The 17,500-nt window shown below is 46.2% G+C and overlaps 1 protein-coding gene across 3 annotated transcripts in view; it reads right to left on the reverse strand.

Moving 5' to 3' along the window:
* The window catches only part of ctdspla (CTD (carboxy-terminal domain, RNA polymerase II, polypeptide A) small phosphatase-like a), a 40,644-nt gene that overhangs the window by 12,578 nt on the left and 10,566 nt on the right, over window positions 1–17,500 (reverse strand). Inside the window, exons 2-3 of one of the 3 annotated variants that reach the window (XM_012816288.3) lie at window positions 4,856–5,013; window positions 2,958–2,999 (exon numbers count right to left, since the gene is read on the reverse strand). In XM_012816288.3, coding sequence (XP_012671742.2) covers window positions 2,958–2,999; window positions 4,856–5,013 — 200 coding nt within the window. The remainder of the gene's footprint in view (window positions 1–2,957; window positions 3,000–4,855; window positions 5,014–17,500) is intronic. The other 2 variants (XM_012816289.3, XM_012816290.3) reach the window with 2 other exon arrangements.

The raw sequence follows: 17,500 nt of genomic DNA on the forward strand, positions 1-17,500 counted from the left end.
GAAAGCATCCTAATACATGGTCAGAAATATAAAGTGGTTGGTCTGGAAAGAGATTTGCCAGAGAGGCTGAGTTCAGCTGGACCTGAGCCATCATCTCAACACACACACAACACACACTCCTTCAGGTCCCCTTACTGACCCAGAGTCAGCCGGGAAGATGCTCATGGGTGCGTACACTGAAGCAGCCATGATCAGGGCTTCAGGACATTTCTCTCTCTTATTTCTCTTTCCTAAATCAATGACAAGTCGCAGATAACCAATAACAACACATTTGGGCGGGTCACCTATTGAACCGCTCTGCTGATATAGTACTCAGAAGTGCTATAAACCATCCAAGTCCATATTGATATCAACTGAATGGGTTTCAGCTGATTCAAATCACAGACTACTTTTAAAGTAGGGGGTCAGCTTTTCCCCAATCCTCCCTTTGCCGGCTGGTAACTCTGCCAGTGTGGCTCGTCACCTATCTTCCCTCACCCCCCGCCCCGCCCACCCCACCCCGCCCTGCCCCGTGCCTTGAGATGATGGCTGTGGTCATGCTGAGGTGCGCTGCCTGGGCACTGACTAAGAGGAATCTGGCAGAGCTGGTGGTGGTGAGGGGGGAGGAGACGCGGGTGAGAGCAGACAAGGCTTGAGGTTGAGCTTGGCTGAGGCTGGCCTCAGAGAGTCAGGGGGAAGATTGGGCAGATGGACTCATCTTAGAGGTTTGGGTGGGGGACGGGCTGGGGTGCACTTACAGTTAATCACTGTAGTAAATCTGTTGTTTGACTGTGTGTGTGTGTGTGTGTGTGTGTTGTATGTATTTATGTGTCTATGTGTGTCTATGTCTGTGCATATGTGTGAGTCAGGCACTGAATACATTTGTGCCTTACACATGTGTCTGTGTGTTTGTGTGTGTGCGCATGTGTGTGTGTGTGCGCATGTGTGTGTGTGTGTAATTCCATCTGTATGTGGACATCCACCCCTGCATGTGGTGGAGGACAAAAGCATCCAAGGGCAGAGCGCATGCTGGGTGATTTATACAGCCCTACGAGCAAGCCAGCGGGGTCAAAACAGCCCTCATGTATTAAGATCTCCCAACATGCAATTCTCATACCTGCACACAAGAATTACCTTTTTTTTGCATGCAACATTTCAGGACATCTACTATTCATCAAAAGTAAAACATGCACAAACCAGAACTTGTGAATTATATGAGGATCCAGTACAGGATGCTCAGTGTGCAGAAGCATTCGCATTAAGAGTGTTCTGGAACTCCCGAGCTGAAGAGACAGCTTGACCTTGACATTTACATAAGGCAGGACTGGAGGTGAACGACCACTCAGTCACCACAACGGCATGTTCATAGCCTTTGCACCATGATCATCTTTGACTTGGCCTCAGCTGTGGATGGCTGAACCTATTATAGATGCGCGATAATTAACCGACCTTAATGTTTGCCTGTGAATGTCAATATGGAAGAAAACTGGCTGTCCTATGACAGGGGGAGATATTTCTGGAAAAAAAAACAGTTGTGCTGAGTCAGCAGGGGCAGGTGGGGTATTTTAAGATCTCATTTCACCCCTCCACGTGTAAGACTGGGCAGAACAAGGCTGGGAGCAGGCCGCCTATCCGCATGTTCTTCCTGGCAGAGTCAGCCTCGCCGCGTGTGACGCCGGCAGCCAGGGAGACGCAGCCTTGGCTGGGCCTGAGGAGGGAGGGGGGGAGTACTAGGCCCACACGGCTCCACGGGACATCCAAGAGGTGCGATTCCACGCTAGCCTGGAGACCGGCCAAAGGGCCCAGGAACGCTGGGCTTTTCAGAGGCATGGAGGTCATGCCAAGGTCAAATAAGTCTGAGTTGGGCAGCATGTGCAGAGCATGGCGTCAAAAGGGTACATTTGGCTGAGTTATACATAGATCATTATTTAATTAAAGCTTTTAATGACATCTACCTGGTTTCAAAAGGAAATGTTTATAGAACTAATAACAAATCACAATAAAAAAATGATATCGACGTTGAGAGTGAATACTGATAAAATGGGCAGGACTCAAAACTATCTTTCTTTAACTTTCCTGTAGAGTTGCAAAATGAGAGTTTAAACTGGTTTGGTTTCTTACCTCTAGTGTAAGCAAAATACTCTTCATGGTGAAAGTGAAGTAGTTCTTCATGCTTTTTGGAGAATAATTATTAGGGTTTGGGTGACATGCCACCTGACTACTGTTTTAAGCCTTGGGCACTGATAAGAGCTAGCCCATGATGGACCATGAAAATCACATTAAAGCTGGGAACCTATGTGAGTCACTTTGGAGTTCGCCTCCAATCATTTCCTGCCCGCTAGACTGGCGCGAACAGAGAGAAGCAATTCACCGCGTTATCGACTAATATCACATCTAATCAGCATTTTAAAGACAACTCATCCTTTTCATCTGCTGCCCGGGCCAAGTTTTAATACCGTTCTCTGAATGAGGTCGCAGAATTCAATTACACGCATTTTGATGAGAAAAAGAGCTGAAAACCAGAAAATGCACTTAGTTTAAATGTGGCAGTAACTCAACTAAGAAAGAGTTGGCAAAGAACTGTCTCCATATTAATAAGAGAGAGCTGCACACCAAAAGAATGTATGGCACTGAAATTGTTGATGATGACACATTTTGAAATATTTAACATACTGAGGGAATTCTGATATGTTAAGAAATCAATTTTGTAGGAGGAAAGGTGCAGACATTACAAAAATCCTGGATAAAATCAAGCCTGTCTTGTTATTGGAAAAAGCATGATTTAATTCCCACAGACATGCTGTCGTCTGAGATGGGATTAAGAATGTCTTGGGAAAGAGGATCACAGCACACACAGAGGAGTAAACAGAAACAAACAAACAAACAAACAAACAAACCAGGCAGGCTCTTCAGGTACAGGCATGCACACAGTTAGTCATATAAGCATCACACAGAAAAGTATAATAACAAAAACATACAGCACGTACATTAGGAATGGGGATGACCTGGACCTGGTCACACTATTAAGAGAGACAGAGAAATAGAGAGAGAGAGAGAGAGAGAGAGAGAGAGAGAGAGAGAGAGAGAGAGAGAGAGAGGAAACAAGACAAAGGAGAACAGAAAAAAATAAGAATTACAAAACAAAGATAAATAACATTTCAGTGCAGTACAGACAGTCTTATACACTCTTGCCTGGCAAACAAGACTTACAAACACCAAAACAAACACATAAACACATTCATCCAGGGCAGAAGAAAAACAACACACACTCACAAAACTTTCCTCACTCTCCATTACCTGGTTCAGCAAGTTCCTCTAAACAAACACACACATATAAACACAAATACACACATCGGCTCCCCCTACCCCTACCCCTACTCCCCCCCCAATCCGCCAAACGTCACCCCCTCCTACAGAGTGTCCGTAACGGGTCAGTGCCGACCACATGTACCTGTAAAATGGACAGACATTCCACCCCGGCGTGTGAGCCGCTCGCGTGCAAACATTAGCGGCGAGGGGATCCGAGGCGCTGGTTCCGTTTATAGCGCGGCGGACCTGCCTTGGCAGCGCGAGCGTGTGTTTGTGGAAGAGCCCGCCGCGGACGGAGCGGTTGTCCGCAGGGCCGGGCGCTCGTTTCACGCCGTACAGAGGCCCGTGTGTGGGACGGGAGAGAAGGAGAGGAGGGGGGGAGCGGGGGGGAGAGAGGAGAAGGAGAGGGGAGCGGGGGTGGTTTGAGGGGGACGTTAGGGGGGCGCAACGGGCAATCCATCACACAAGGAACACACAAGGCCCACCTTATAGGTCTTAAAGAAGCTAAGAAGCCTCTGAGTGTGTGACTTTGTGTGTGTGGGTTTATGTGTGTGTGTATGTGTGTGTGTGTGTTTGTGTGTCTGTGTATGTGCATGTGTACATGTAAGGAAGTTTGAGTAAGTGAGCGTATGTTTGCGCCTGCTAGTGTGCGTGTGCGTGTGTCAGTGTGTGTGTGTGGGTGTGGGTGTGGGTGAGTGTGTGTGTGTGTGGGTGAGTGTGTATGTGTGTGTGGGTGAGTGTGTATGTGTGTGTGGGTGAGTGTGTGTGTGTGTGGGTGAGTGTGTGTGTGTGTGTGTGTGGGCGGATATTGAAGAATGTGTGTAGGGAAGCATGCCCATCATTTCTAGAACTGGATGGTAAACAGCCTCCCGAGTTCAACGGGTTCGGAACAGCTGGAAAAATTTGTGGTGCTGACGGAGAGAGAGAGCAAGGGAGCGCGAGCGCGCGTGCGTGCGTGCGTGCGTGCGTGCGTGCGTGCGTGCGTGCGTGTGTGTGTGAGAGAGAGAGAGAGAGAGAACCCACATTTCAGCACTGCGCACAAACAAGAAGAAAAACAGCTCTTAAACCCAGAGCTTAGAGACACAGAGACTGCGCTTGAGCCCCAGCAAAGACACAACAGTCTATTAATGAAAACATACCTTAAATGCACTGGATAGCTAAGGAGCCCTCTGAAACCGGTTTGGAACCAGTCGACTATGAACATAGGCACACAGGAATGTCGCTGACGCGTAACGTCTGCATAACTGTCCTACAACGTACTTGATCCAAAAACTCTCTGAGCCTTAAGTCCTTTTCCTCTCAGAAGCATATTTCTATCCATCCATCCATCCATCCATCCGTCCATCAATCAATACCTTCATCCATCCGTCCATCAATCAATACCTTCATCCATCCGTCCATCAATCAATACCTTCATCCATGAATGTATCCATCCATTTCTCCATTAATCCAGCCTTCCAGAGATGCCTGTTCATCTTATCTATCCCAAGCACACACACAGACTTTACTCCAAAGGAGTTTTGATGTGCGGTGTGTGTTTGGTTTGGGTATGGTTCTGATTTCTCACCTTGGGGGGGCTGCCGTTCTCCTCGGCCGGCGGGGGTAGGGCGCAGGGCTTGTTGTTGGGGGCGGGCGGTTCCACATTGTAGTTACGGAAACAGCAGAAGAAGGGGCTGAAGATGCTCCTGCTCCTGTGCTTCTTTAGGCTGCTGTTGGACTGGGAAACTGTGGAAGAGGAGGACAAGAAAAAAAGGAAGAAAGAAAGAGAAAAAACTATGAAAGAAACGCACAACAAAGACTAAGAAACAATGAAACGCGGTCAGTTGCTCAGGCCCTTCTGCTCTCCCTCTCCCCGGGAGGACCTCTTGCACGCTTGTCTGAGTTAGCGGGCTGTTGGCGTGTGACTGAGCGCTGAGGTGTGAGGGCTCAGCCAGTCAACAGAGCCGAATGGTACATCCATCCGTCGTGAGTCGACCAAAAAAGCCCTCAGACATTTTTCGCGTCCACACACAACGAAGAATTAGAACCTTCTGTACTTTTGTTGTACACACCGAGTCCCGTCGCCGTGGCAACGGGATGACCTCGGTGCAGCACGCCGACAGGTTTCCCTGTCTGACGAGCGCACACCGTAACTCGTCTGCCATCAGTCTGCTCTGGTAGAGTCACATACTGAGTTTCATTCCATTCTAAATACACTGCCTTCACGCCCTGCCCCAGAATAAGAGATGGAGACGGAGGTGGAGGGCGAAACAGGGTGAATCCTGAAAACACGAGGATGACAAGAACACTTTTTTCTGTCTCTAATAAATGAGAGATTGCTGATATGGGAGAGTCTGGGGGGTACGCAGGCTCATTAATTAAAGTCAAAGGTTCACCTTAAACAACCACAAAAGAGACATGCCTGCTGCATGCTGTCCAAGGGCAGAACAGAATTAGTGTGCTCCCACCCTCGCCCCCCCTCTCTACCTCCCTCTATGCCCCCCCCATCCCCCCCACCGAATAAACTGTTGCCTTAGGGGTCCAACTGCAAAGGGACGTTTCTGTCTCTTCGTGTGATTCAGCCCCTGCTCATGCAACCCACAGCTGCATATCTGTGGCCATTAGGAGCAGATGACTAACAAACATACGCTAGGCTAATAGCACGTCAGCCGCTCCTGCTCAAACTGATTTGGCCAAAGCCGATCCTCCATGCTGAACTTGGAATGACTCGTCCCACATTGCCGCATAGACACTGTCTGCCGAGGTAAAAAGTCCAGAGACAGAGCCTCTTGTCAGTTGCAATACCAATTTAGAGGGACGACACAAAGAAAAATACTGGTTTCAACAGTTGCATCATTGTTGAGTTTCATTCAACAGGGATTCTTATAGAAAGGCCATCAATTCCATTTACACTGAAAGTCTCCATAGATGGCTTTGAACCAGAAATTAGCCTAGGCCTTGGTTTTAAAGGGACAGTATGCAACAATTTTCCACTTTTTGAAGCATGTTTTTATAGGCAGCTAGTACTAGTATCTTCAAATAAATTGCCATGGTATGTGAAGGACAGATAAACACACCCTGGTGGCTATACACTATGCAGTTCTATGATCCGGGTCGGACCACCCAGCAAAAATGCAAAAACATTTTTTCACAGCACGACATTGCGAACTATATCACCAAAAGGCATGAGATAGCATGCTTGTAAGCCTTTTATCAGAGCCAATTGTACTGTTGTTGGTGTCTGTCAGGATTTTGCGTGCCTTTTTCGGTAGTAACATTGCTAGTTTTCAACCGAAACTCTTACTGCTGCTTTAACATGGCTGTTGAATCTCAAGTGGCAAAAGTGTTTCTTACGGACCTGTGTTTATGGCACAAATTATGCTCTGGATGATTCAAATTGATTGCTTAGGTCTGTTTATTTCATAGAACATTTCTGTGCCTTGGCAAGCACACATGACGCCTTTCCGAGAGGGGGTGAGAGCACAGTCAATACCATGTTTAAAAGAAGCAAATGGCCTAAAAAACAACATAAAAGCTTGCAACAAATGAGCTAGATTTACATCCTCACTCTGAGAAAACCCTGCCACTTTCTCTCTCCCTCCTTATCTGTTTCTCTCTCCCTGCTGTTCTCTCTCTCTCTCTCTCTCTCCATCACAGCTCGCACACGTCTCCCGCACACTCACACACTTGACAACGTGACTGTAAATAATTATGAGCGGCAGTGTGGTGTGGTACGGCACAGCTGGGCTGTGTGCGAGACCGTGAGCGGTGGGCATGGCAGTGCAGCTCAGCAGAGCACAGAGAGCCTGCAGGGGAGATGGGGAAGTCTGTTATCAGAGATGAGGGGTCAATTCCATTTCAACCCCAATACCAATCAACATCCAGGGGAAGACCGCCTTCATGGAATACCAGTCCTGCACTCACGCATGGATTCCCCCGCACCAGCAACAATTTGTGTGCAATCAACTTAAGCAGACACTGCATTTGCTTGTAGATTGTTTTACAGTTTCTATCATCTATAAGTTGAGCTTATTTACGTCTGTGTTGTATTGTGTTTTGTTGTGTTGTGTGTTGTGCTCTGCTGTGTTGTATTGTGCTGAGCTGTGCTCTGCTGTGCTCTGCTGTGTTGTATTGTGCTGAGCTGTGCTCTGCTGTGTTGTGTTGTGTTGTATTGTGCTAAGCTGTGCTCTGCTGTGCTCTGCTGTGTTGTGTTGTATTGTGTTGTGCTGAGCTGAGCTGAGCTGAGCTGTGCTCTGCTGTGTTGTGTTGTATTGTGCTGAGCTGAGCTGAGCTGAGCTGAGCTGTGCTCTGCTGTGTTGTGTTATATTGTGCTGAGCTGTGCTGTGCTCTGCTGTGCTCTGCTCTGCTGTGTTGTGTTGTATTGTGCTGAGCTGTGCTCTGCTGTGCTCTGCTGTGTTGTGTTGTGTAATGCTCAGGGGGGTATTCGTCGTAGCTCACTACGCGGTTTAGCGAGCTAATTTTCAGGCTAAGATAAAAAAAAACGCCCCTATTTTTGGTTTGTGGAAGCAACTTTCGATAAATCACCATAGTAACATATCAATTAGCACGACCCTGCTCCAGCTCAGGCTAACTTAAGTGTAGCTGGATAAGCTTGCCACACCCCCGGAAAAAGGAGGGATCCCATTGACCAAGGAGCCATATTAGATAGTTAGATTAGCGTAGGGAGAGAGTTATTTGCGATCGCCAAGATCCATTATTCCATCATGATGGATGTATGAACGCTACCGATTCAGCCGACATAGAATAATTCATTTACAAGACCTTCTCGAGTCATTTATTGCAAACACCACAGTCGGACATTGACTGTCTTCCGCTTTTTTGCGAGTGGTACATTTTTGTAGTGTTGGTGATGCGGAGAACAAAGCACAATTATATGACAGTGTTATTAGTACACCATAGCATATCATTATTGTAGAAAGCGATGGCGGTGTTGAATTTTGCCATGATTATGGTCTTGTATTCTTGTATTATGGTCTTGTATTCTTGTATTCTTCAAAGCGTTCATGTTCATCTCCTGCTTGCCAGCGGAGTAAAAAAGAGCCTTTTTCTTTGAGTTTAGAACCATTATACCGTTAGAAAATAATTGTTTTGGTGATCGACCTTTCCTGCCTTTTGAAGTAGGACGTGCACGCGCAATTGCCCTGATAAGTTTAGCCTGGTTGAAATTAACCACATGATTTGGATGCGGATCAGCCGTTAACAAACCGATATTTGCTGTTCTCAATCAGCTCGCTAATCTTAACGGGCTAAAAGGCCAATTGATTAACTTAGCTTCAACCCTACGACGAACGGGCCCCTGTTGTACTGTGCTGCGTTGTTGTGTGTTGTGCTCTTGTGTGTTGTGCTGTTGTGTGTTGTGCTGTGGTGAGTTGTCTTGTGTTCTGAATGTTTTTGTCTCTGTCAGTAACGAGTTTTGTGTTATGTTGTATTGTTCTGCGTTGTTGTGTGTTGTGTAGTTGTTTGTTGTGCTATTGTGAGTTGTCTTGTGTTGTGAATGTCTATGTATCTGTCGGTAAAGAGTGTTCCTGCTGTTGATGACTAGCGCCCCAGTCAGAGCCTGATCTACAGTCTCTCTGGCTGGGTCCGATGGGGGACAAATCTGATGATGGCGGCGGCTGCATTAGGGTAATTACAGAGGGCATCTGTCTGATTAGAGCACGGGGGGAAACACATCAGATCATGCTGAGAGCTTCAGGCTAGCAGCGAGGAGGGGTGGGGGGGGACGAGCAGCCTGTTGACCAACACAGACACAGGCTAAATGCACTAGGCTGGGTGTGTGTGTGTGTGTGTGTGTGTGTGTGTGTCTGTGTCTGTGTGTGTGTGTGTGTGTGTGTGTGTGGGTGTGTGTGTGTGACTGTGTGTGTGTGTGTGTGTGTGTGTGTGTGTGTGTGTGTGTGTGTGTGTGTGTGTGTGTGTGTGTGTGTGTGTGTGTGTGTGTGTGTGTGTGTAAGGAAACACTGCTAATAAGCTTATGCTTATAATGACACTGTTCAGAGATGGTTTTACACAAAGCACTGCGGAGCAGAGGATGACTCACTGGTAAAGATGCACAATGCCCTTCAAAATCTGAGACGTAATTTTGCAAACACAAATGGACAAGTACAACAGCTCCTCAACACGCCTATTCATTATGCATTTCTGCCATCCTGTAACAATAAAACAATCATTTACGTGCATTTCATTTTCAACATTCGCATTTTAGAGATGCCAACATTTAGATTTTTCTAATCTCTATTGTGTCTGATTATTTGAGATACAAGGCTTGTAAACCATCAAAGGGCATTCATGCTAATCAACACTTTCATTCACTTAATAGCAGCAGCACTGCTACAGCTGCTGCAGTCACTCACAACACGAGGAGTGTGCCATCCTCGACCCTTGACCTCTATACTGCACCCTGAGATACCCCTGCTGCCAACATTACATTTCAATTACTGTTAACTTCTGCTGCTGGCACCACGGAGCCCCGTGTGATTCAGCTCCTGTATTCCACAATCCCCATGTTTCAACACCTGCAACTGCTACTGATGATCCTCTGTCACTCTTTAAAACACCTGTGGAACACCTCATTCTTTTCTCTGTCAATCACTTCCAAATGTCTTCCCCAGCTGCTGGCTGTATGTCCCGTGCCGTCTCAGGAAGACAAGAGGAACTGAGCCGGGCAGTACCGAGGTGTCGAGAGGGAACCCAACCTTGCCAACAGGAGACGTGCCAGAGGCAACAGAGGGGGCAGTTTCCTGGGTGATTACTGTGGCCAGTGTCACATCTCGCTGGGCTCACAGGGGTGGCTGGGCTCAGGACCCCACAGGCAGTTGCATGGCCACCCGTGTGTGTGTGTGTGTGTGTGTGTGTGTCTAACTTTTAATAACAAGCTTGCTCCAGCACACACACACACACACACACACACACACACACACACACACACAAACACACACACACACACACACACACACAAACACACACACACACACACACACACACACACACACAAACACACACACACACACACACACACACACACACACTTGCTCGTGGGCCTTGGGGATTCTCTGGGCAAACACACAGTAATTAGTGCACCTCTACTGATAAGCAAATCTGCACACGGGAGCACAATGGGGGAAAGCTAAAAGATCCAGGCTCACACACGCACACACACACACACACACAGTCACACACACACACATACAAACACACACCTGCCTGGAGAAAAAAAAAACAACCCCCTGTTCCGCCTGAGTGCCTCTCTGTCAGAAAGGCTTTCAAACCTGAAAACGTGGACATAAGTGTAATCTATCATGGATCTGAATCCACTGGTTTGACTCTGGAGGGTGGCACACTGTAGGTTGTTTACGACCAAGTCAGTTACTGCACAGGAACGTGAAGAGCGTGCCATGAGATAGTGACTAGACAACACGTACAGGTACATCAGGGTAGTGCCAAAGTAATAGCGCTTATTGGCTGTGAGACACATTGAGGAGTGTCCACGACACAAGCCAGCTCTCTCTAGTGGTTGTAAATTAGCTGGTTTAATACTGTGAGAGTGACGCGCTGGAATTTGAAGAGCACGACACCTTCGGCAGTTTTCCAGGTAACGTCAATAGACAACGTGAGTATGGGCAACTCAGGACAGAGCCAAAGTCATAAACATTATAGACTGAGAGACTTCAGCTACAGCCGTCCAGGCTAGTGATGTCAACAGATGAAAAACTGCTTCTCTTCTCACACTGAGCTGTATCCCTGCAGTGAGGAGTGTCCACAAGCTAGCCTAGCTAGCCTTCTCTGGTGGTCTCCCTTTGTTTGTGAGAGTTCTCCTTGGGTGTGAGCTCCCTCAGCCCCTGCAGCCCCAGCAGCCCCATACACTATGTGCTGTTTCTCATCATCAAGTACCTCCTCTCCTCAGCCTCCATTTTAAGACCCCTCTTGTGTTTTCCCGCCTCTGTTGCCCTCCCTGTGGAGCAGTGTGTGTGTGTGTGTGTGTGTGTGTGTGTGTGTGCTGGGGAGGAGTGTGAGGATCAGCCTATGTTCAAGTCGTGTTTAGACCCCTCCTTTCCCCTTGGCAGCTCCACCCAGCAGTGCACAAACACAGTCCTCTCTCTCCCCTTCTCTCCCTCTCTTTTTCCCCTTCTCTCCCTCTTTCTCTCCTTCTCTTTCCCTACGCTCCTCTCCCTCTCTCTGACACAAACAACATAGCAGAGTGCTCTGTACTGCCAAACAGAAACACGCCCACCCACCCACAAACACACACACATTTAAAAACATATTCTGTGGATTCTGGAATGTGGCTGCCAGCCACTTTGTACATGGCACTGTTGTCTCGTTTATATCCATGGGATTACACCTCTCTGGTGGACGTGTAAGTGCAACGTTTCCATTCAGCTAGAAAAAAAGGCCATTGCGGGCGCACACAGCTTTTAACAGGAGCAGTGCACAAAACACGGCCAAAGCCTGTTGTGCTCAAAAGGGCAGGGAAAATACCTTAAGAGGCAGCTGGACACAGGACTGGAGCACACTTCTATAGATTATAGGTCAACTATAGACTAACTACAAATGCTCAAATTATGAATAAAATATCTGTTGAGACTCTGTTAACTACAATTTCTGGTTAAGGTTAGGGTTAGGGGCTGGGTTTGGTTAAGGTGCTGTCCATGAACAATTAGAAAGACCGAGCTTGAATTTCAACAAACTACTTGTGAAGTCTCAGTAGGCGGTCTATCCCAATAAAGTGTTACCCAGGACTTTGACAGCACCGTCCAAGGACGGACAAAACAGCGTATTATGGCTCAGAATTGACAATTTAAACGGTACCTTCTCTGGTGATTTAAGGCGGCCAACTAACAAACAGTGAAAACCACAACACGCTGTGTTTGTTTACAGTGGCAGGCCCTGCAGCTTGTCTTTCTCCACGGCCTCCTGGGAGCCAGGCTGCTCCAAACACAGGTAAATTCGATACAGACGGACTTAACGAGCGACGTCACAGCCTTGTTCAGTCTTCGCACGAGGCACAAAGCATTCCGAGACCCAGGAAAGAGAAAGAGAGAAAGAAAAAAGAAAGAAAAAAAGAAACAGTGAGAGAGAGAGAGGGAGAGATAAATAGATGGAGAGAAAAACAGTGCCGTTCCCACATGCCCAACGACGACGGCAATGAGTGTGTGGAGAGCATGGGAGTGGCAACGTGATGCTGGGCCCCGGAGCCCGGAGCCTGTCACATGCAGGAACACGGTTTCTCAGCGGCCCCTGACCGGGGGCCCCGGAAGCTGCGAGCGGAAATGCAGGAAATTCCCCACATTCCTGACAGGAAGAGATAGTGACCCGCTGACCCACAGCAAGGGAGAAAAAAACAGCATTAGGAGTGAGTGTGTGAGCGCACAAGAGCAGGAAGGCATCAAGACAGACAGGCTTTATACTGGGTCTTTTGTTCAACGCTGAGGACACCACACAGACATCTGGCCTATCCCTTGATCCCAGGTGAAGTCAAAGGCATGTATTCACTGGAGTCAGGTGTATAAGTTGCGCAGGTGGATAGAACGCCTAGGATAATAGCCATGTTGGTTTGGTTGACATATATTTGAATTATATGCATGTATTGTTATTCCTTTGGGTCATGAAGGTGGTGTGACTAAGACTTTTACAAGTAGGTTGACAATAAATAGAAAAAAACTGTGATAAATCTATATTTTCCCTTTTTTGGAAATGCTGCCTCAAAAATGTTAGGATAACAACATAACATAATCTCCCACTGGAGCAACCCTGATACCACATCCTTATCTAGCTACAATAAGTAAATAGCTTTCTCCAGTTGTAGAGAATAGTATTTAGCATAAATAGCTTACAACACACATGGCCATTACTATACTTTATCTTATCTATATCATTATCTTGTAGCCATAGGTCAAATATGAAATTCTGAGAAATGTGATTTTCTCGAAAGAGAAATAGAACAGAGATTTAGAATAAGTGTACCATCCTTCAGTGATAATGACTTACATTAGGGTCCCCTTAATAAAGTAGTAGTTATATTAAGACTTATAGTTAATACTTTGTAAATAGTAACCACTGCACTCTGAAGAAACTGTTGTAGATGAGCACACCCAACGTCCAACAGGGATTGGAGTGTTAGCTTGGCACAAGTCTGAAAGCTGATTACTATATGATGGACAACTTAAGAGGTCTGTTGATCTCCGGTCACAGATGACGGTTTGATTGAAAAGTCTATTTCCAATAATGAAGGTTTAAAACATCCACTGTGTTTTTCCACAATACATTATCATTATTTCTGTTCATGGTCTGAACCTGTCTGTTGAGAATGTAATAGTGTTTGAATGACAAAAGGCAGAAAGACAAACAGAGAGAGAGGGAGAGAGAGAGAGAGAGAGAGAGAGAGAGAGAGAAAAGATCTGTGATGCAGATGAACAACGCAAACCAATAACAGCTCATTAGAAGATAAAACGGACAGAGGAGAAATAGGAGGGGAAAAGATGATAGAGTACACAAACAGGAAAGAGTCTGAGAGAGAAAAAGAGAGACAGGCAGAGGGAGGGAGAGAGGGAGAGAGAGGAAAGAGAGAGAGAGAGAGAGAGAGAGAGAGGGAGCGAGAAAGTACACTATAGCACAGTTGACTGGCTATACTAAATACCAAAGGCAGACAGTGGCAGTGTGTTTAAATAATTCAGCAGATAACACCACTGGCCTCCACGGCTCTCTGAAAGCTTTCAGCATGGGGGAAATGCAACGGCAGCCAGTGAGTCAAACCTATGTCCCCGGCCTCCCACCCTGGACCTGATAGCCCACGATCCATCTATTTGGGCTAAGAGAGGCACCTGTGCAAACACACGGGTGTTGTGTACCTGTCATATTATTTCCAGATGACTCAGGGTGCTAAAACTAAACCCCCTCGGCTAGCTCCGCGTCGCCCTGCTTCTGTTTCAGGCAGACTGAATCCACTTATTGGCTTGCGCCGCGATCTGGACGCAGGGCCAAGCATGAGGTCATCCGTTTGGGTTGATTAGTGGGCGTACAATGCAGGAGATTTGAAAGAAGCTTTCCGACAGATTTTCTGAATAATGTTCTCAGACATCTGTACACTGAGCAATGGCTGACACAGTGAAGGCAGTGTGTTTGGTGACATCTTGGCCCTCCATAAGAGCTAAAGTTATAAGAATATGTGGGCAAATTTGTAAAAATGTAGAGTTTCAAGAATCATTTCATATACAAGCACATAATCATCTGGATATCAAAACATTTAATTTCATTTTTTTCCTAGCACACCGGAGATAATTTTCTCAATACTGTCAATTCCACGGCAGGTAAGGACACGGTATTATTCAGTATTTCAGGCTTGAGATTGCTCTGCTTTCTGGAAATCTGTTTTACTTCTGCGTGACAAGTCTCATTGTCACGGCGATGGTTCTAACAGTGACGCCGCTGGCACTCGCGATGGAACCGGAACGCGCCCTGCTCAACATTCTAGGAGCCAGGTGAGAAAACTCAGGCCTTGCCATGGAAGCCAAGCGGAAAAAAAGAAAGAAAAAAAAAAAAACATGTTCTCCATCGCACGCTGGCTTCTTCTCTACTCACTCAGACATGTTCAGCATCGGCCAGATTGTAAGGCAGATACATATGTTTCCCCCTCTGTTGGAATTGAGTGTCAATGTTTAGCTATTTATGAGAGCAATGTGGCCCTTTTGATGTTCCTATCAGGCAGGGCGATCTGTGCATTCCCACCAGTCTGGGGTTGTTTCTGTGCTCCCTGTAACACCAGCAGATAGGCCTCAACCTGACTGTCACACACTGATACCTACAGCATATCACTGCATGGCACACTGGTTGCAGTGAATGATTTTTTTGCGCAACATAATCAGCTTGTACTGAGGCCCGAACAGATCCTATTATGCACGCTTACATTAGTCAAGCCAGCTTGTGCTGCTGGTCTTACATAACTGATATTCAATTCACCACCCTCTCAACGGGCCAATCACATCTTACCCAAAAGAGGTGGCCAGGAAGGGACTTTATGATTTTTGTTTTCATGAGGCCTCGCTTCCTTACTGTGGTTTGCTGTTTGCAGAGTCTCTGTGAGATAAGGAAAATGGAAACAGTGATCAACAGATCACCTGATAAAAGTGTGTGTGTGTGTGTGTGTGTGTGTGTGTGTGTGTGTGTGTGTGTGTGTGTGTGTGTGTGTGTGTGTGTGTGTGTGTGTGTGTTGGAAAAGGTGTAAGAGCGGCAGGCGGTGAGGATGGGGATTTGAGGTGTTCAAGCATTCAGTATACGTGCCATTATGTAACCTACACAGAGAACGTGAAGCCTGACCCAGCCTGTCTTTGTGGACAGATGGTGAAGGTTTGTCTCTAATTTCGTTTTTTTACGATTATTTGTTTTTTGTCAGAGGCAGCCGTGGGGATGCTCAGTGGCACACTGAGTTCTTCAGCCTGTCGCACCAGTGTCACCTTCAGATCCTCTCTTACTGTGGCAGGAGCATAAGAGTCCAATCAGATCCTCTCTCACTGTGGCAGGAGCATAAGAGTCCAATCAGATACTCTCTTACTGTGGCAGGAGCATATTAGTCCAATCAGATCCTCTCTTACTGTGGCAGGAGCATAATAGTTAGATCAATCTGGGTCTGCTTAGTCATGGGAGACACTCCTGCTGCTGGCTATGGGGCAGAGGAGTGCAGGGGTGCATTTCCTGAGAGTGCTAATGTGCAACCATCAGGGTAACTAGAAGAGAGAGTCTTCAGTCTGTCTGTCATGTGGTTATATTAGCTGCATAAGATGCTTATGGGAAACCCACCCCAGGCCAGGACAGGGCAGGGCAGCGGGTTGTGGACACTCAGTACAGGCCGCTGGATGTAGTAAGATAAGAATGTAGTGTTCACTTAAAGTGCATACTGTAGGGAATCTGTGACGAGCCCAGCCTTTCCTATGTGCCACATCATGGACACAATGCTAAAAGAGTGTCTCAGATATTGGTGGTGTGCAAAAATGTCCTTTTATCGATGAAAATTCAATCCGATTCGATATCGATCTATAAAATGTCTGAATCGAACATTCAGGCTACTATAAATTTGTTCTAGGTTCGTTAAACATAGCCTAACTGTCGCATTAAAGAAAATCCAATTATTACTAGCTCTCCACATTAGATGTCAATTTGTGTAAACTGCAAATGCATACAGGAAAACCGATTGTTATCAATTTTTTCACTGTTAAAGCATCTATACCCATTAGTGCCTCAAATAAAACGAATTTGGTACACAAGCCTTAGGCCTTTCTTGAGTGGTGTTCACAATTTGTTTCCAGAGACTGCATTCGTAAATTTGTGCTCCCTTTATAGTTGGGTGACCAGATTCTCCGTTTCTCCCAGGACAGTCCTGTTTATCAGTATGTTTTTGTCCTGACTTCTTCTGATTAAAAAAACATTTTGTCCTATATTTCCTCTTTCCTTAAACTTTAATAACGGAGAGCAATAAGATAACGGTAATGGGAACACAATTTACCAACGACGAGAAGACATAGGTGCTTTGTAGGGGTGTAAACCTACCAGAGTGGTTTGACGGAGGATTTAAGAAGCGTTAAGAAATATGGATTGCTGGGTCTTCGGACTCTGTTTGAAATCTCACTAAGGCACAGATAAGCCGCAAACTATTGAGCAGAAGCTGCTCCTTATGAAAAAGAGAAGTGGTCAGGCCAGAGTGCAGCCGTTTACTGGAACCCCCCATTGGTTTCTACTGTTGTTCCCTGGTATATTAGGTACACTTATACCACATTTAGCTGTTACTGGGTAAATACCTGTTGTATGATTGTAACCTTCCTGCAGGCAGAAAAGGAATTTTGCACTTGGCATGAATATAGATCTTAGAAGCAGTGTGTAAAGTGTGAAGCTAACGATTGGCGCTAGGGTTTGACATAGAAAGAATGACCACAGGTTCTGGTTAGCAACTACGGACACAAATACAATGTAAAATTGAATACGCAAATGCTAGGTAACGTGCAATTGAACAATGTTAATTTCTATTGAGATTGGCTAAGAGGTTTTCTAGCATAATTTCCCCATGTACATATAGTATCAGTTATCATATCATGATTCATACCTCATAAAATAGCTCTCCCACATATGCGTCATTGTGCAATAACGTACCCAAGATCCGTGATACATGTGCATATACCACAGCTATGGACAATTAAGACCCATTCACGTAGTATTGCTTTTTGAATTT

This window comes from Clupea harengus, chromosome 17, assembly GCF_900700415.2.
Source record: "Clupea harengus chromosome 17, Ch_v2.0.2, whole genome shotgun sequence".
Taxonomy (NCBI): Eukaryota; Metazoa; Chordata; class Actinopteri; order Clupeiformes; family Clupeidae; genus Clupea; species Clupea harengus.